The sequence below is a fragment of the Heptranchias perlo genome, chromosome 3, assembly GCF_035084215.1.
Source record: "Heptranchias perlo isolate sHepPer1 chromosome 3, sHepPer1.hap1, whole genome shotgun sequence".
Classification (NCBI taxonomy): domain Eukaryota; kingdom Metazoa; phylum Chordata; class Chondrichthyes; order Hexanchiformes; family Hexanchidae; genus Heptranchias; species Heptranchias perlo.
This window is the reverse complement of record NC_090327.1, coordinates 115,957,233-115,977,205: the sequence shown is the minus strand read 5'-3', so window position 1 is coordinate 115,977,205 and position 19,973 is coordinate 115,957,233. Positions and strand designations below refer to the sequence as shown.

The following is a 19,973-nucleotide window of genomic DNA, read 5'->3' as shown; positions in this document are numbered from 1 at the left end:
AATTTTGTAAATCAGGATTAAAGTGTTGCAGTGGTGTAGTTTGGGTTTAAACATACCATTAAAGTGGCATAGGGAATTGCAACTTATACTTGCGCAGTATCTTAATTCAGGAGTGCCTGATGCAAAAATTGAAATTCAATTATATGGTACTACTGTAACCTAATTCAAACACAGTGCAAACACCCCAATATATAGAATGGAAATATCTCTACATTAGCAAAATATAAATACAATATAAATTCAATTAGTATATACAGTGGGGTGTCATTTAGCGACTTATCCAAATACCATTTGACAGTTAAAAAAATTCCCATTTTATAATTAATATTGTTTGATGCATTACAGCATTGGAATTAATAGTGATTCAATTATTCACTAATCAAAATGGGTATTACCAAAAGTATTTAGATAAATGGCATTCCACTGTACTACTTTTTTGTGTTACATTGGTGCACTATTTCCCAATTTCAGTTTCTAGATCTATTAAATGGTTACCTCTACAACTCACATTTATATGTTGGAATTCTCTACAGAGAATTCACCATCTGGTTCCATTACTTCGTTTCCTTTTTTTGAAGGAGGTTTCCATATATCACTGCTGCCACTTGCATCAGAGGCATCATCTTCATCCTCCTGGCTAGCATTCTCTTCACCAGGCCAATCTTCATCCTCTTCAAGTTGTTCATTCTTCTCATCGTCACCAGGGTACTGTCCATCGGAGTTATTGCTCTCAGAAACACCACCTTCTGTTTGCCTTTGTACAAACCACTCCCTGATGCTTTCATAACTCATACATGATCTTGCAACAAGATCATCAAGGTCCTCTTCATTTAAATATTTGTGTTTCAAGTAGTATTGTTCAAGAACATTTTTCCCTGAAGAAGCATGGCCTGAAGGTGTTTTTCTGGTTGACGTTCCACTCCAATTGTTTGGCCTTCCATTTCCTCTGGGCCTTCCTCTTCCTCGTGGTCTACCTCTTGATCTACCTCTACCTTTACTCTTTTTGGAGGAAACTTGGGTTTGTCCATTTTGGTTGTCCACATTACCACTTTGATAGTAATAGTACCATTTCAAGTTGCCATTTTTCCAAGCATATCTGGTATCTCCAAACCAACTTACTATGTCAGTTCTGGCCAGTCCACTGTCTGCTGCTAATCGGTCATATTCGTCTGGAGATGGCCACTGCGTGCGGACAAATGCACTTTTAAGGAGATGTAGTTGCTCTGGAGTTTTCTTATATAGCCTAATAGCTGCAGCTGCCATTACTCTTGGTATTGCTAGACCACTTGCCAAAGATGTTGTATGAATTTGCCCATATTGCGGTTTGGTACGTCCCCCTTCAGAGTCTTTGTATTTAACATCGACTTCACCTCCGATTACTTTTCCATTCTCCTCATTTTTATCTTCTGAACTTTTAGCCTTCCTTCTTTCACAGAACCAGACATCAATTTCCCTCCTGGTGAGTTTTGTATCAGTCCGTAGCTTGTTAATCTCATCATCAGTTGGAAAAGGACTAAAAAGAAAGCTTTCTTCAAGGAGATGAAGCTGGTCTGCAGTTTTCTCTTTGAATTTCTGTGGAGTAAAATCAGGGAAAGCATTCCACCCATGTTTGCGCTGTTGATTTACTACAAGGGATTCAGATGTTGTTTCATCACCCGAATCTAAAATGATAGTGCTGCTGACCTCAGCCACATTGACAATTTGATTACACCTTGAATTCCTGTGGTTGTATCTTGTGTCACTGAACCACTTCTTAATGTCACCCCTTGAGAGGCCTGTTACTTGTATAATTCTAGCAATCTCAGCGTCACTGGGAAATGCATTTCTATTGAAGCTGGCTTTTAGTTCTGTTAGTTGCTCTTTTGTCTTTTTGAGGCGCACACCATATGGATCTGTGGTCGAGGCAGAAATAAGAGCACTTCCTTGTGAAGCAATTTGAGAAAGCTGGGCACTGTTTGCCCGTTTTGCTTCAGGACCTGCGTCACCTTCCTGTGTTCCGCGTTTTTGCCACTGCATTTGATTTGTAACTCCTGCAACGGTCACAGTAATTGGCGAATTCCCAGCTACTGCATTTGTACTGGCGACCTGTGCCAAGACAATACCTGGCTGGCCGACTATCTGACAAGGCTGAAGGATCTGCTGCAATCCATTAGCAGATGTTGAAATTTGTGCCGGTATGACGGTAATTGTTTGTGGTATAGAGTGCACAGTACCATTAAACAGTTTCTTTTTGGCATCTTCCACCTCTTCTGGGGTCCAGCTGATGCCATGCTTGAGGCGCTGAGCAGTGAACCAGATTTTAATCTGTTCCTCTGCATATTTTGTCTGAGTTTTTAGTGTTACAACTTCTGACTGTGTAGGATAAGGAAATTTGTTGAATGAATTCACTAGTTGAGTATTTACATCCATATTAGTGTTATAAGTTGGAATGCTGTTTACAGGAATCATAACTTTTGGAATTAAATTAGAATTTGGAGATGATATCACTTGACTTACACCTGTTGGCAGCACTGAATCAAGTATTACTCCATTTGCTTCCTGGTTAATGCAAATTCCACTGGTATTGGTAGATTCTAAGCCTGAGTTGGCCCCCATTGTCTCATCATCATTTTCTTGTCCAGCAGTAAATTCATCTACCAAACTGGGAGACACAGAGATTCTTTTGGTCTCAGTTTTATTTTTCATCATCTTCATAATTGGAGTTTTACTTATTGAAATTCCTGTTGGAGTGGTGTCAGTGCTTTCTGCCTGTTCTTCATTTGTCGAAACACCATTACTATTGTATTCTTCAACAGTTTGTTCAAAGACAGTTTGATTATTGTGTTTTACCATTTTAAGCTTAAAATTTATTTCACCTGAATGGTATCTGGCATTGTGGTCATTAAGAGTATCATACCTTTTGGTCGTAAAATTACATTCCACACAGAAGTAGGATGGATTAAGAATAACATTTGGGTGCTTTGAGTCAACATGCACTGTAAATTCATTTAAGTCCTGTGTTTCAAAAGTACAATATTTACATTCATAGCCTCCTTCTAGTTTCTTGATTTGAGTATCTTGCACTTCCTTTTCTGGAATATTCTCATCATCGATTATGGCACCTTCTGCTGTCAAGCTCTCATCAGAAATATCTGGAGGAAGATCATCGACATCTGTAATCATATCCAGATCTAGGTCCTGGTCTAGGGTCTCACTGGCAGGAACCATGCAAGGAATTTTAGACTTTCTTTTGCTGGCCATGGTCAGAGGTGAAAAATAGAATTTCTTTCAGAAACTACCAATGTCACTGAAAGTTTATCTACCTTCACTTAGATCTTCTTGAGGTCTCCCCCCCCCCACAAGCAGTAGCTCTATCACATTGCATTCACCTGCAGATAAAAGTTAAGAAAATGTTATTTCAGGGTTACAAATAAAAACTCTTCACTGCATTAAAATTTGATGCCATAATTTTGATACACTACACTGGAGCATTGACACACAGAATAACATGATGCAAGCTTGAAACAGTAACCCCTGACATTACCTGATCGCAGCAGTGTTCCTATGGCAAGACACCAAAGGGCACACATTTGCCTACAGAAAGTGAGGGAAACTTAAAAGACAGGAGCTATTACCACACTGTTCCCATGAATCTCCCTGGAGGTCAGTTACAGTACATCTCCAAGAGTAGCTGGTCAATGAGACACAAGGGAGACATTCAAGTGCCAGAGGCAGTGCAGAGAAGAATCACAAGACTGATTTCTAGTGTTAGTGGTCTAAGTTAAGAGGAAAGGCTGGACAAATTTGAGCTATTTAGCTTTGAAAGAAGGTGTCATTAATCAGCAATTCTTGATTGTTACAGTTTTCATTGAATGCAAAGCAAGATCTGACTCACTGGCATCCAACTGGGAACTGCTTCTGCACAACCCAGAAAGATGCCCGCTTCCTAAGAGACCTTCCCAGAAGCCAGTCAGGCAGGAGGGTGGTTCCTCCAAGTAATCCTGGCTGTAGTAGATGTGATTCACTTAGAACAGGGGTCATCAGTCAGTGAGTTCCAAGTCCATTTAGGTTGCAGGGCAGTGATCCTATAGGACAATGGTTTTCAAACTTTTCTGTGTGGGGGACCGTTTGCAAATACTGACACTCACAGGAATTCCCTGTCCCAATTTCCAAAAGACAGTATCAGCTATCCAAAGGAGAACAGGAACATCAGCGCAGAAAATATGCACTAGTAATACAACAGATGCAGATATTTGATGAGTTGTTGACCCTATCATGGATTCCCTAAGGGTCTATGGGCTCCAGTTGAAAACATAGGCAGCTGGCTGTCAAGACTTCCCTAATCCTTGTGATTTTCTTTAGAGGAAAACATTTGAAGTCCCCTATCTGACCACTGCGAGCTAGGCAGAGGGCCATCCTTGCCATCTTGGGAAGCGAGACAGAATCTTCCAAATAGGTGGTAGATCTTGATTTGCCTGGGTATTACCACTGCCACCTCTCAGACCTCAAGCTCATTAGACCCTATTTTATTCCCTCTCCTCCTCCCCTGTCTCATTCTTATAACTACTTTCTTGAACTTTACATTTCCTCCTGCACATACACTTTTAGTTGCTCAGCTTCTCATCCACATTTTTTCTAACTCATTCTTTCCCAGGACCACAAATATTATAGAATTCTTTACCTCTCGAGTCTTTCCTTCCTCCAAAAATCTTCAAGCTTTTAAAAACCAAGGTTGGAGTCACACAATCACTGCTTTTTGATTTACTTTGTCTTCTCCTTAACCCCTTTTAAATTTGGTGGCATCCTACACTTGGGCTCTTCATTCTGGTTTCTCAAATTTTTTTAAAAAGTGGATGTCGGTCAAGGAGAGCATCTGGCAATGGCCATTTGGTTACAGTATTAGAAGCTTGCCAGTGGACATGGAACCATATCCTATCTTAGTCACCACTTCCAGGAAAGAAAAGAGAAAAATATTTGTGTTTAAAAAACTTAAATTGGCAAAAGCTGCCATTTTAAGTATTTTACAGCCAACTGAACCAATCACAATTGTTTTCCAACCATGACTATTTTTTAAAACTTTCAACCACAGTTCTGTCCAACGCATAGTAAAATCAACTTTCACCAACATTTGGTCCCTGCATATAGCAACAGAAAATAGAACAATTCTGTTCAGCTTTTTTTGAATTTCTCATGTAAGTAACATATTACAGACTATTTATTATAAAAGTATGTCTCTTACCAATTCTAATAGTTCTTTAGTGAGAATGGGCAAGATACTCATCTGGGTACATTTGATAACCTCTTAGCAGTTAGTTTTACTGCCTTAAACCATCTTGAAAAATGGAACTTGTTACTGGAGCTACAACAAAGGTTTGGTGCTTCATTCGTGTAATATGGTTTCAAAGCTTTATTCCCAACACTAACTTTTTCCTCCTAAACCAGATCAGTTAGTAAACTTATTTTTATTCTCAGGTTAAAAACATATGAACACCCAAAGTTTTGAAGCATTCCTTGGAATAAATTTAAAGGGTCCTTACAGCCTTAGCTTTATATCTCTACGCTACATTTTCCCCATTTGAAAAAAACAGAAAAATTGCCTGTTCTTAAAATCATAATTCGTAACCTAACCAAACTGCAGGAACATGCAGTTTTAGATGTGCAATTCTTGAGAATGAAAAACTGATCCTCAGTTCTCAAACAGCGAATGGGTTACTTAACCAATATAAATATAGAAAAGTTCATTAAGCAGCTGTGTAGTGTGCAAAACTTGTGGAGATTGGCACAATGAAGTGAGAAAAGCTCGCTTTTCAGATCTAGTCCTGGATGCACTGGCAACTACTGTAATGGAGAAATGGGAGCACATTTCTAGCAGGAGGGACAGAGCTCTATTTACAAAAGAGGCAATAATCTTCGCACTATGACAAAGTCAACACATCGTCAAGGACTCAGAAGACCTAGCATCAGGTCCAGAAGAAACTGCATGATCTGAGGCACACAAAAATGTATGGCATGAATATTACTGTAAAGTAACAGTATAGGGCACATATGGAAAATAATATTTGCTAAAGATATATCAAAGAATGCTATACTGACACAGACAAGTATTTGCATTTTGCATGTGAAAATTGCATTTTTATGTAAATTACACTATGCATGCTATGATAACTAAGAGAAAGAACATGCATTTATGTAGCACCTTATCACATCCTATCTCTCAGTATTGATTCTAATAGTTTGCCCACCACCGAGGTAAGACTGACTGGCCCATAATTGTTCGGCCTTTCCCTCGTACCCTTTTTAAACAATGGTACTATGTTTGCAGTCTTCCAGTCCTCCAGTACCTCTCCTGTATCTAGTGAGGATTGGAAAATGATCTTCAGAGCATCCACTATTTCCTCCCAGGCTTAGGAAACAATCCATCCAACCCTGGTAACTTATCAAATTTCAAGGATTCCTGTCCCTCTAGTACTTCCTCTCTCGTTGTATTTACCTTATCCAACATTTCACACCTCTCCTCTTTAACTACTACGTCCATATCATTCCTTTCCTTTGTGAATATGGAGACAAAATATTCATTTAAAACCCTACCCACATCCTCTGCTTCTACACACAAGTTACCCAGGCCTCACCTTTTCCTTAGCTATCCTCTTGTTCTTAATGTACTGATAAAACATCTTTGGGTTTTCTTTAATCTTTAACCTTGTTCTTGATTTGCCCACCACAGGAAATAGTTTCTCCATTTCTACCCTATCAAATCCTTTTAACACTTTAACCAGCAAGGCCTCTCAAATAGCAATGAGATAAATGATCAGATAATCTGTTATTGATGTTGGTTAAGGGATAAATGGTGGCCAGGACACTGGGAGAACTCCCCTACTTTTTTTCGAATAGTACCATGGGATCTTTTAGGTCCTGAGAGGGCAGAGTGGGCCTCAGTTTAATGTCTCATCGGAAAGATGGCACCTCTGACAGTGCAGCACTCCCTCATTACTGTACTGAAGTATCAGCCTAGATTATATGGTCAGGTCTCTGGAGTGGGACTTAAATCCATGACCTTCTGAATCAGAGGTGACAGTGCTAACACCGAGCCAAGCTTCAAAAACTCCCAAGAGTGCTTGGAAGATAGAGCCCCTACTTCCACGATATTTCCCATTTGCTGGAAACACTGTTATATGTGCAGCTCAACAAAGGTTGAGTTATGTAGTAAGATCAGTAATGGTGCATTTGTAGCTTTAAGAAGGACCAACTGACATCTCCCTCCTCAGAGAGAGGTCTAGTGAGGGCCTTAGCACATGTTTCTTTCAACTGCTGTGGGAAAGCAATGGACAGATCATGTGATCCTTGTACAAATTTGGTTCCAGAAAAGTTTCAAGAGGTTTAAAAACATGTCTGGAAAAATAAGGATCAGATTGGAATAAATTTACAAAGATGCAAACCTAGTCAAATGTGTAGACACAGAATTCTGGTGTAATTAGTTTTCAACCGATTTAATCCCCATCTGATTATTCGATTCAGAGCCAGAAGTAAAATTTACAATCTTGTTAACCCAGGTAAAAAAACCTGGGCCGAAACAAAATTTAATTCTACTTCGACCAAGATTTCAGTATTTGAATTTTCCAAAATATACGATGTGATCATGGGACAACTACAACAAGAGGATTGTGTTGCATGACATCTACAATTGTGCAATTTTCCAGCAGGAGCCACTGGATCGTGTTCATGAGCAAAAGCCCTGACTGATTTCACCAAAAACAGCACAGAATCGTACTGAATCTGGGATTTCCTGGTCTATATGGCTGCCTACCACAATGAAATTTACCTGTGGAGCAAGCCATGTGGGGACAGGTGGGGTGGGGAGGAAGAAAAAAGCCAGATGATTCCAGTGCTATGGAATTTTACACGTTTACATTGCAGGGTAAATTCCATTACAGAAAATGAAAACCGCACGTTTTAAAGCTGCTGTTCTTAAAATTGAAGCTCTGAACAGAATTTTTAAAAATAATTCTTTACTGCTTCAATTCCACAACATCCAATTGCCTACAGTTTATCAAACAAATGCCAATAAAGGTGTTTATTATTGTCACAGAGGTATGACTTACATTCAGCTCCTTTCTCAATTGTACAATATCCTCATTTGGAACTAAAACTGAGCTGTGAATTTAATATATTAACATTGCTGAGGAGGCTTTCAAAATAGTGACAATGCTCTTCTGAAGGAGACCAGAAGCAGGCTTATCTCAAGTCACTAAGGATTATGAAAGTACCTTCATTATAAGCATATAATTAAAAGTTTAAGTTATTATTTTTTAGTTACACTATTGCGACTTGTGTAGACTCAGGAACTCGATGGAACTTTAGAATACAGAATTTCTTCTATTTTTGATCGAGAACATAACACACCAGTGAGTCATCAGACCTCCTAAAGTCAGAAAAACAGATTACTCATGAGTTGTTAAATTCTTCACCACCAGTGGACTAAGTTCTGTATTCCACAGCTCCCCATGGAGTATTTGCTAGACCTTAGAAACATGACAAAACTGTTAACATTGAAGAATATTAGGGAAAAAAAAATCCCAACTCATTCAATGTGTGATCCAGAGTGAAACTGAGTTCATTTAATTTTGAAAGTATAGTGCAGTGCTTTTTGTAGAGGATCATAATCCTAAGCTTTTGAGGGTCACTCTCACAAAAACTTGTACACATTGCACCCACGGAGCAACAGTATACAGGTAGACCTGAAATTCGGCAGTGAGCTCTCAATTTCAATCATGCAACTTTGGTTATTTGCCAAGAAGAGGGCATGCACTTCCAAGGATGGAAAATAAATTATAGGATTGATAGTTATATTGAAACTATAATTTGAGAATTTCAATAGAGCCCTTTCATTTGTCCTCTAGATGCTAGAGTAGCCTGACTTCCAAGAAAGCATTCCTTCCTTTCTCTTGCAAGGCAGCAAAAGAAGGGGAGGGAATAGCAACAACATACAGCCAAGAAGGCTTCGAACAGAAGTCCAGAGACCACCAGAGCTGCAAATCTGCCAAAAGCAGCAGGTGAAGGGTAAATCTAAACCTATATTATGAGCACCACTGCTCTAGTGCTATGCATGCAGACATATTTTTACACGGTAAAAATATATAAGGGGTGATTTTAAACCGGACGGGCAGTTAAAATCGCACGTGGGACTTATTTGCCTAGGTCCCAATGTCTTTATGCAGGGTGGTCCTGATTTTAACCTGCTCTTATGAATAGGCAGGAGGGACACCTGCCAGAAACTGGTGGGTTACTTCTTTAAATATGCAGCTCAGATGACATCATCAGGGCCTGACTGCTATTTTAACTAGAGGCCTAAATGGGGAAGTCAGTCTAGCTTTCCTGCCACCAAGTCAATCAGCAGGAAGAGGAGCCAGGGCCAGAAGAGGTCCAAAAAGTAAGTGTTTTTACTTTTGTTTTAAAAAAAAACTTTTGTAAGTTTAGGCCTTCCCTGCCCCAGGCTTTCTCCGACCACAAGGCCCTTCCCAACCCCCTCCCAGCCACAGGGACCTTTGCTTTGGTCCCCAGCAGTGGCATCCTGCCACCCGACATTCCATTCCTGCCTGCCAGCTGCCACTTCCCACCAGGTTCAAATGGGAGACTGATGGGGCCTGGGAATAAAGTTCTGCCAGGTCTCACTCTGCTGTGGTTGGGATGGCTTGCTGCCTGCTTCAACCCCCGGCTACATGACTGCTGCCCCAAGTTAATAGTTATAGCTATAGGTTCAATTCAAGAACAAAATATTCCTGCACATTACATAAAAATTAATAATGGTACTATTACCCCAAAAAAACTAAAATCCACAGAAAGGCATTCTCTGACATTTACTGACACGTCTGAATTCTGCTAAGCACACACCAGCAGTCAGCCAGTTGGGAAGCATCATTGCCCTGAAGCGGTGATTTAAACCAACTACTGTATTACAAAGAAAAACCACTACTTCTTCAACCGGATCTTAATCAATTGCTCCCAGCATGTTTTGAGGTCACTGTCACATTTCATGTTCACTTCCTGGAGGTCCATTATATTAACAAAAATGTACAGTTAACCCAAGCATTAGACCGCGACTATATTGAAAGTGACACGATCACAATGCAGACCCATTGTGATACAGCAAACATAGCTCCTGTCAGGTTCTACATTACGCTGGAGAAGTCAAGCTTCTGTTCAATAAAAAGTGGGTGAAGAGTGATTTTTGGCTGTCTTTTAAATCTAGAATTTCTTTGGTCTGCAAGACCATCATCACCATTGAGTGAAAAGCACAGCCAGCAAAACAATTAAAATACCAGTAGTTCATGTCAGCCTCCCCTACACCCCCCCCAAAAAAACATTTGCAAAAATGAATAGGGGTAAAATTCTGTACATTTGGTTCAACAAAGTATACTGAGCTTGCAAGTTACACCACAGCAAAGAGGAAATGAAGGAAAAAAAAGTATGAATCACAGCATAGTGCTTTAAAGTCTCTGAACCATTGCACATTTCTTGGTAGCTCTTGAAAGAAGCCCATTTTTATTCAGTGATCTGAATGAACTATTGCTTTGGTTCTCCTGACCATTTAATTGACTTGCCAATCTTTTTATTCAGTTTTAAAAAGGAAAAAAAAACCTGCAAGGCATTTTCAAAAATAATTGTTAAATTAAAAAGGTCCTCCTGAGTACTTGCTCCATCCCAAGTCAGGATTAGTGCTGCTGCTCTCTCTTCTTCCAAAGCCAAACTGTCAAGTTCTGAGTTTCACTGCTGCTCTCTGACCTTACCTAGTCCTGACTAATGCTGATGCTCTCTCTCTCTCTCCTTACCCAATCCCAGCTCATACCGCTTCTGCTTGCTGAATCCCAGCCCACACTACTCTTCTGTCTACTTGCTTTGTCCTGGCTCCTGCTAATGTGCTCACCCACCACCCACCAAAAAGACGAGACGGGGGGGTAGGGGAACACACAAACAGCCACAGAAAAATAAATTTATACAGAATTGTTGGAAAAGGAAAAACATTTCAGAAGTGAGTTATAAAACTGTGTGAAATATGATTAAAAATAGTAAAGTGCATAAATAAGTATGAGTTAAGAACAGGGAAGAGGAAGAAAGAGTAACTAAGGAAACAGACACAAACTTGTTTTGGCTTCACCAAAGTTTTGCTTGTAGTGGCTCGAGTGGGATAAAAAGCTCCGAAGTAATATCCCTTCCCCTACCATCCTGGTTTCTGCCACTGCCTGTTTACTCCTTATTTAAATCTGGAGTTTCCATCCCTCTGCAGCATAGAAAGTGTTTTTAAATACTTCATTTTTAAAAAATCCTCTGAATCTGCAAGTTTGAAAAATCATCAACAGGGAACATAAATGATAGCACAAAAATTAAATATGTGGTCATTTAAATATTTATGAATATTTCACTATGCATGCCAGCGCGAACAAAGTAGATTTTCAATTTGATCAATTGAACGCAAATAGGAAGTAAAATCTGCAAATATTAGAAATCTGACATAAACAAAAACATTTGCAGCAATTTTATGCCTTTATTTGAAAGGTTCAGCTTGTTGAAAATATTATTCTTGCCCCGCTTTAAACAAAAAGTCATCACAATCATAGTAGCACTTCCAGCTTTACTGTTTTGGATATTTCTTAGCTTACTTCATATCCAAAAATTACAGTTTGTTTATTCACAGGTTCCAGTATAAACCAAACCAAAAGACCTTCAACCACCTCAAAACAAATCATACAACCCACCTAGTTAAAACAAAGTAGTTTCTCCAATTTACTTTAATTCACTAACAGATCTGAAGCCTTGTGCAAAAAAAGTTTGATACACAGCTTGCATTTATATAGCACCGTTAACATAGTAAAACATCCCAAGGCACTTCACAGGAGCGTTATCGGACAGAATATGACACTAAGCGACATAAAGAGATATTAGGGCAGGCAACCAAAAGCTTGGTCAAGGAGTGGGTTTTAAGGAGCATCTTAAAGGAGAAAGGTAGAGAGGCGGAGGAGTTTATACTGTTTTAATTTCAAGATTTTACTATCTATTTTTGCAGCACTGTCCTGACTACCTATACATATTCTAGTCCCATCTTTTAAAAACCCCATAATCATAGAATATAGGAGACCATTCGGCCCATCGTGCCTGTACAGCTCTTTGAAAGAGCTATCCAATTAGTCCTACTGCCACCCTTGCTCTTTCCCTGTTTTTTTTTGCTTTGAAGGAAAATTAAGTTAATCATATTCCAATACTCATTTTTTTTTGCATTTAAAAAAATCACTTCCCGACAAGATGAAATATGAAACGGGCCTATCACGGGGTAACACTCTACATATGCAGCAGTAAAATAGACAACCCACCTGGCGTGCACAGGGCACGATGTACTTTGCTGGCGGGGGGGGGGGGGGGGGGATTCCAGCGACTCACGCCCGCTCGCGCGGTGGCGGCGGTTGGTGCGCGCAGGGCGGGGCGGGGGGGGGCAGGCTCGGGGGCTCGCTATCTCCTACGCGCGCTCCCTGCCTTGTCTCCTTCCAACAGATGGGAGGCTGACGCTGGCTCGCTCCCTTCCCTATTGTCTCCTTCCAACAGATGGGCGGCTCGCTCGCTCGCGCGATGGCGGTTGGTGCGCGCGGGGGCGGGGGCGGGCTGGCTGGCTGGCTCGCTCCCGCGCGCGCGCGCGCGCTCCCTCTCCTGTCTCGAGCTCTTCCCCTATTGTCTCCTTCCCAGTGATGGGAGGCTGATGCTCGCTAGCTCGCGCGGTGGCGGTTTGTGCGCGCGCGCGCACACGCGGGCGGGAGGGGGCTCGCTCGTTCCCGAGCTCCCTGACTTGTCCCGAGTTCTCCCTTATTGTCTCCTTCCAACGATCGGCGGTGACAGCGGGCAGGGACGACGACAACGACGGTGGTGGTGGTGGTGACCGACCGACTCCGACCGCCGCTAATATCCACGGTTTATCGAGAAACCACCATCCTCCGGCCTTTTTTCTTGACACAAAATAACGAATGGCGCCCGATCTTTTCTCTCAAGACCTATGCTGCTCATATGACATACCCGACACCCAGAACTATCGAAACCGCATTTTGACCCGAAACTCCGATCCCGCAAACCATCCAATTATCGATAATACTCTTTAATTAATTTACTGATTGTTTTGTGAGGAGGGACGCCGACGCCCGCGCGTCATCGGGGAGCGACTTTTGGACGGCCGCAAACTGAATTGCTTGAGCAATTGGCTTTTACTTTACGACAATAGTTTCCCTTTCTGCTTCCGATTTGAAAAAAAAATAATAAACCCATCGACGCAGCAAAATATCCGATAAAGTTAAGAAAATTAAATCGGCGACAACAATTTAATAAAAAGTTCCAATCGCTAGAAACTCCTTGTTAGGCGTGCTTTACGACGTGTCGTGCAAATACCACCTGGAGCCCCGTCAGTGATATTACAGCCGGCACTTGTGTAGGTGAGAGCTGAAGGTGTCTTCTCTCTTAATCATGTTTGTGGTGTCACTTTATTTTGTGGCTCCTTGGTCATTTGTATATAATCTTTATACGTACGTAGTGCAGTAATAATTCCTACTACATCGCTTTATCATGAAGGGTTTTGATAGCGTCAATAAGGAGAAACTGTTCCCACTGGCAGGAGGGTCAGTAACCTGAGGACACAGATTTGAAGTAATTGGCAAAAGAATCAAAGGGGAGACCAGGAGAATTTTTTTAAAAAACCGCAGTGAGGTGTTATGATCTGGAATGCACTGCCTGAAAGGGAGGTGGAAGCAGATTCAATAGTAACTTTCAAAAGGGAATTGGATTAAATACTTGAAGGGGAAACATTTCAGGGCTATTGGGAGAGGGCAGGGGAGTGGCAAGAATTGGATAGCTCTTTCAAAGAGCAGGCACAATGGGCTGAATGTCCTCCTATTGTGCTGAATGATTCTATAATGTTTTCCTTGTTTGTTTTTGTGCGTGAAGCTGCATATTTAAATAACTTTACATGCAGTTGCCTCATTCTCCTTGCTGGAATCGAACAAGGTCTTGCATTCGCAGTAATTATAAAACAGCAGTTGTGTTTTATCAGTTTCACAAAAGCTTTAGAGTTTGCTTATAATTTTAAAATGAATCATTTAATGTACAAAATTGGAGTTTCTGAATAAGGAGTGTCACACTGCATCGTAACTGTAACACCCAATGATATGTAATGCAATTCAGCAAGTCAGAAGTACCTGTTCTACATTTTAGAGCTCTGCTGCCTGTATCCTAACTCGCACCAAGTCCTGTTCACCCATCATTCCTGTGCTCGCTGACCTATATTGGCTCCTGGTCTGGCAATGCCTTGATTTTAAAATTCTCATAATTGTTTTCAAATCCTTTCTTGGTTTCACCCCTCCCTACCTCTAACCTCCTCCAGCCCTACAACCTTCCGAAAACTTTGCATTCCTCCAATTCTGGCCTCCTGCGCATCCCCGATTTTCATCGCTCCATCATTGGCGGCTGTGTCTTAAGCTGCCTCGGCTCTAAGCTCTGGAATTTCCTCCCTAAACCTCAATCCATCTCTCCTCCTTTTAAGATGCTCCTTAAAACCTACCTCTTCACCTGTCCTAATACCTCCTTATGTGGCTTGGTGTCAAATTTTATTTGATAACGCTCCTGTGAAGTGCCTTGGGACATTTTACTACGTTAAAGGCGCTTTAATAAATGCAAGTTGATGTTAAAGAGACCAATGTACGTTCGTTGCATAAATTTTGATCTAAATAGACTATTGTTTGTTTGGTTTCAGATTGTACAGCACAACGTTATTCCCGTAAGTGGCCCAATGATTCAAAGAAAAGCCCTGGAGTTTGCCTCTATATTGGGAAACACGTCCTTTAAAGCTAGTAACAGATGGTCAGAAAGTTATCTCAAACGGTACAACATTGCTTTTAAAATGCCTCTCTGCAAAACTGCGGGACTGCCACCTGAAGAAATTGCTACCTGGAAAAATCTTATGCTAGACACTTGTGCTGACCACCCTGGAAATGTGTAGAACTGGATCAAATTGGATTATTTTTTGTGCTGTGCCCAACAAATCTTTGTTATGGGCAGGTGAAGAAGCCAAATGAGCAGAAATGGCAAGAAAATGACTTACTGCGGTGATCTGTGCAAGTTTTGCTAGTGAGAAAATACCAGTGCCTGTTATTGGAAAGGCTGCTAACGCTTTTAAAACTTGGTTGTAAATGATGTGGGGAGAAAAAAGAAAGGCATTGATGACTTCTGATATTCCGGGTGAATCCCTGCAAGACTGAGACAGAAGATGCAACATCTTACTATTTGTGTGGAAATCCATCAAATATTCCAGAATTAAACTTTGGCAAGAGGTTTACTGCACGACACACATCAGTCTTTTCATCCGCAGATTCCCTTCAACCTCTGGAAGTAGGAGTGACGAAAATATTTGAAGAGTTTGTACCACAAGCACATTATAAAAGACATGATCAAGTAGGATATGCCTTCCAGCTGGCTTTGCAGATCTCTGTGCTTCATGCAGTACAATGGATTTCAGCAGCTTGGAATGAAATACCAGTCTGCCATCACAGTATGTTTCCAGAAATATGGGCCCCCAATTTTCAAAGGAAATTGTGGGTGGGGCTGAGAAAATCCTGAGCGGGTGAGAAAGCCGGCCCCAATCCGCCGTCCTCCGGGTTTCCCACTGAGGCGTGAACCGCTGGGGATCAGGCAAAAATAAACAAAATAAATTTAATTTAAAAAAAGTTTTAAAAAAAATACAAAAAAAACCTATCTTTCCCCTGCTCCGATGTTCCCCTCTCTTCTTTTTCCCCCCGATCTTCAACGTCCCCCACTCTGTTCCAGCACCAGATGATGTGTGTGTGTCTCTATCTTCTTTCCTCCCCCCCCCCCCCCCCCCGCCAAACCTTGGCGTTGACAGGCTGGATGCTGACAGGAGCTGCAGTCAGCACCTTCACCCCGCCCCCGCTGCCAACCCACCACCATTTCAAAATTGAGCCTGTGGTATTTTTCCTTACTGAGAAAGGTACTGTTTCAATAACAGAAGAAAAAATACCAGACCTTTCACCATTGTTGGGAGAAAGCAACTGTTGATGCTGCTTGCTTTATTGAATTTGACAATGAAACACCAACCTGTGAGGAGCTTAGCAATCAGGAAGCACTTCTCATCAGGATAGCTGGAAACCATATTCTAGAACAGATGAAAGATAAAGAATTTGATGAAGTTGAGCCAGGGATTGACCAAAATTGACCATTCTTAGTGAACAGTGCATTATAGGCTGTTGCTGATTTAAAATCATTTGCTATTACCAATGGCAATGGAGACCATTCCAGTATGTTCTGCAGTGTGGAACAGAGAATGACTGAGATGCAAATCAATAAGCACCTATTGTCAAACAAACTGAAGATTAATAACTCTCAGTAGAGAGAAGTTAAAGTATGTAATCATGTGATGTAATCTAAATCTGTACAGTTAATCTTTTGTTCTCCTTCCCCAATACACATGGTTTGTTAGTTTTATGTCATGCTCTCAGCTAGTAAGGACTAATGAAAATCCTCACATTTTTAAGAATAATGGCCATTTCATTCACTTGAATCTTTGTCCACAGAAGTGAGGTACATGTGAAAATTGACGGGCAAGAAAAGACCTGGTGCATCAAACCTGCCCCACACTCATGATGGCTGGAGCATCATAACTTGACACTTCCTTACCCCCCCCCCCCCCCCCCCCCCCACAGCCATGTAATCTCCTGGCAAAAATCCAGAGAAAAACCTAGGGACAATGAGGGGAAAAAAAATAGAAAATTCCTCTCTGACCCCCTCGGGCGATTGAAACCAGTTCAGGAGATCGCTTTTTTAAGAGCAAGTACAGTAGTGTGTAAGATATGACCATGCAAAGTCCTTATAAAAGTGTCATTCAAAATTGTGTTGTATTGATTTAACCTATGTTTTAAAACAATACACTAAAACTGGAATTTAATTATTGAAATGTGAATTATGAATTTGTATTGTGCAGACATATTGTATTCAGGTTCTAACTCTGTTTCTAAAAATGCCTTCTGTTGATCAGTGCCACATATCCTCAAACATCAACTAGTTCTATGAGAATATGATAATCAGGTAGAAGTTCTTTTGAGATGTCAAATAATGAGCATTTTAATAATGTACAGTTTCAGTATATAACATGTTCAAGATCTTGCTTTCTGGGTAATAGATGTAAAATAGGTATTAAAAATATTTCAATTAATATTCTGCAGCTGCATTCAATGGAGTCTTAAGCTCTGAGGTGGGGAAGGTAATACAGAACCCTGTTTTGCTGAGCAGCACATAGTGCTTTAAATCATTTCCATTATAAATCCTTTACTGCATTTTCTTAATTCTGTTCAGTTAATTTAATAAAGAAGGGCTCCAAACTTTTTTTTCATCAAAACGGTGGAATAAGGATTAAATATCCAAGAGGATTGCAAAATAGACAGGAGATAAGCCTGTGAAATAATTTCACCTCATGGTCCTGAAGTCACGTTTTCAAGTACCAGCAGATACCTGAATGCATTAGGTTGTTTTACAATGTTATATCTTGGGCAAATTCTTTTGAGGCTATTTTTTTATATATTTAATTTTTTACTAGTCCATTATCACAACTCAGTCCTCTTTTATTGATACTTTGTTGACATTTTGCTGCTGGTTTAAAAATGAAACTTACATTTATATAGTGCCTTTAATGTTAAACTGTCCCAACGTGCTTCATTTAATTTTTAAAAAGCCATCACTTTTCAGTATATTCTTAAGGTGACTTTTACGATAGCAAGTGGCTACTTCTTTACCATGACAATAAGTGTGGTTAAATGGACTATTGAAATACACCAGTCCAATTAATGTGTTTGGTAACATGGGTTTATTGCTTTGGCTTGAATCAGTCAACCTCACCCTCGAGCAAGGGTAGTATACCAGATCTGACAAATTTTGTTCCTCAATACACAGCCTGCTAACTGAATTTTAAATAGCTTGAAAAGATGACACAGGTGGGTGTGGAGGTGAGAACCCAGAATAAAAGAAAGCAAATCTAAACTATCTAGTTTAGTACCTGACCACAGAGGTCAATGACTCCACTATAGACTTGAGTTTTAAGCTTGATTACCAAGCTTAGCTTGTCAGTATGTACAGCTTGCATACTTAAGGTTCATCCAGATTGTCATGACAACTGCTACAGTTTATATTAAATTGACAAGCCAATTTTTAAAAATCTTAGTAACACAGTAAATTTTTAAGACGTGCAGATGAAGTAGTACAGCTTCTTGTTAAATATTATAACCACACAAGTGAAACGAGGATTAAAAGATCGAGTACTTTAAAAGTAGATTTCTTGTAGTTTAAAATTGACATAACTTCCAGTGTGGGATTTTTGTTCTTAAAAATATAAACTTAGGTGGATAGTGATAAAGCTGCAATGCAGAATTGCGTGTTTAATTTTTTTGTTGAATTTTTTTTAATGGTAAAGGGGATAATGGCATAAATTGTCAGTATAGAACAATTTTCATTATTGTGGTGGTATACTCTGATCTGTGACTTATGTACAGTACAACATTTCAGACTGCTGCTTTTGTCAAATATATGTAGCGTATGGGACAGACTAGATTGGACCAGCCATTAGCAACGGGCTCAGTTGCAGAAGAACTATTTTCCAATTTTCTGTGTCCACTACTTTGAGCCATTAACTGCCTAAAATCTCTTACCTACATACAAAATCTTAAAAGAATGCATTTTTAATTAAATACCAAACATAGCTGTTGTATTACACACCACTATGATTCTTTAAGTGCTTTGGATTCCAATTGCAGACCCAGGAATGTAAAGCTCGCAAAATACATTTTTAAAAAAAATGATCTCTACGTATAATCCTTCATACCCTTAAACCTTCAAATAAAAGTCACCACTCGGGAATTTCCATTGCCAGGTGTCAAATAATACATTTTCCATACTTAGCAGAATACCATGCTCTATAACCTCCAATGAACTGCAATTGAAATCTCGCTAAAAAGTTACATCCCTTCTCCTAAACAATGAAAATCAAAATGCACCTGTGAAATAAAACAGAACATTTTGAGATCTCAAATGTGGTAGATTTCTTTCTACCTACCAAAAAAACTTATGAATCAGAACTAGATGGTTTCATTTCAGAATCTACTTTTTAGTTATTTATTCTATTTATAATAACCTGTCCAAAGGTATACTAAAATCTAATGAAGAGCCAGGGGATAGATTTATTTCAACAGGAAGATTTTGAACAAAATATTCAGTATCACCCATTTACCTGCATAGGTCTAAAGTCTTAGTTTTCCCCTTCTATTGATTGTTCTGGTAGGTAGGTTAGTTCCACATCAATGAATACTTAGAGGCAAACTGTATTTACACAAAGTGTTCCTACCCATTCAATTGAATATTTTGTTAGGTGATACTTTCCTTTTCTTGTTTGCTTGTTGGTATAATGTTCTCTGTTAGGTATTGTGAAATCTAACATTGGGCAAATTAGTGTACAATCCATTAAACTACATCCTACTCTAACCATCTAACTTTATTGGTAGGTTAAAATGAGTAGTAACAAATTTTGCTAAATTTAAAACACAGTACAAGATAATCAATCTCTCCCCTCCCAATACTGCATTATTTCAATCTTCAAAATTAATACATTAACATTGGAGTAGTTGAATCTCAGACCTCACCCTTAACCTCATTTTAGAAAAACAACCTGCAGCTTAGTGTATTAAATTTGTAGAATACATAATTTTCTCAGTTATAAAAGAGTTGTCACCATTTACATGGGAAACAAAGTTTCAGTTTGGAGCCAACTTTGTGATTATGAAAGAAAACTGTCCACAGATGGAGATGAAAGCTGATTGATTGCCTTGTAGTCACTCATGGTTACCCTCTTGTCATCCTTTTTGTACCTAAACTGATTTTCAAAATAAATTGAACTCTTTCTTTCAACAAGCAAA

General features: G+C 39.8%; 1 protein-coding gene and 1 long non-coding RNA gene across 4 annotated transcripts in view; one reads left to right on the top strand and one right to left on the bottom strand.

Annotated features, from left to right (window-relative positions):
* The window catches only part of LOC137319308 (zinc fingers and homeoboxes protein 1-like), a 22,432-nt gene extending 9,258 nt beyond the window's left edge, over nucleotides 1-13,174 (bottom strand). For 2 of the 3 annotated variants that reach the window (XR_010962090.1, XM_067981596.1), the window contains exons 1-2: nucleotides 12,342-13,174; nucleotides 509-3,368 (exon numbers count right to left, since the gene is read on the bottom strand). Coding sequence is in view for 2 of the 3 variants with exons in the window: in XM_067981596.1 (XP_067837697.1) it covers nucleotides 511-3,240 (2,730 nt within the window). In the remaining variant the exon portion in view is untranslated. The remainder of the gene's footprint in view (nucleotides 1-508; nucleotides 3,369-12,341) is intronic. The other variant, XM_067981598.1, reaches the window with a different exon arrangement.
* LOC137319338 (uncharacterized) lies at nucleotides 12,718-19,973 on the top strand. Its single transcript, XR_010962101.1, has 2 exons — nucleotides 12,718-13,442; nucleotides 14,756-19,973. It is a non-coding gene; the product is annotated as an uncharacterized lncRNA (long non-coding RNA).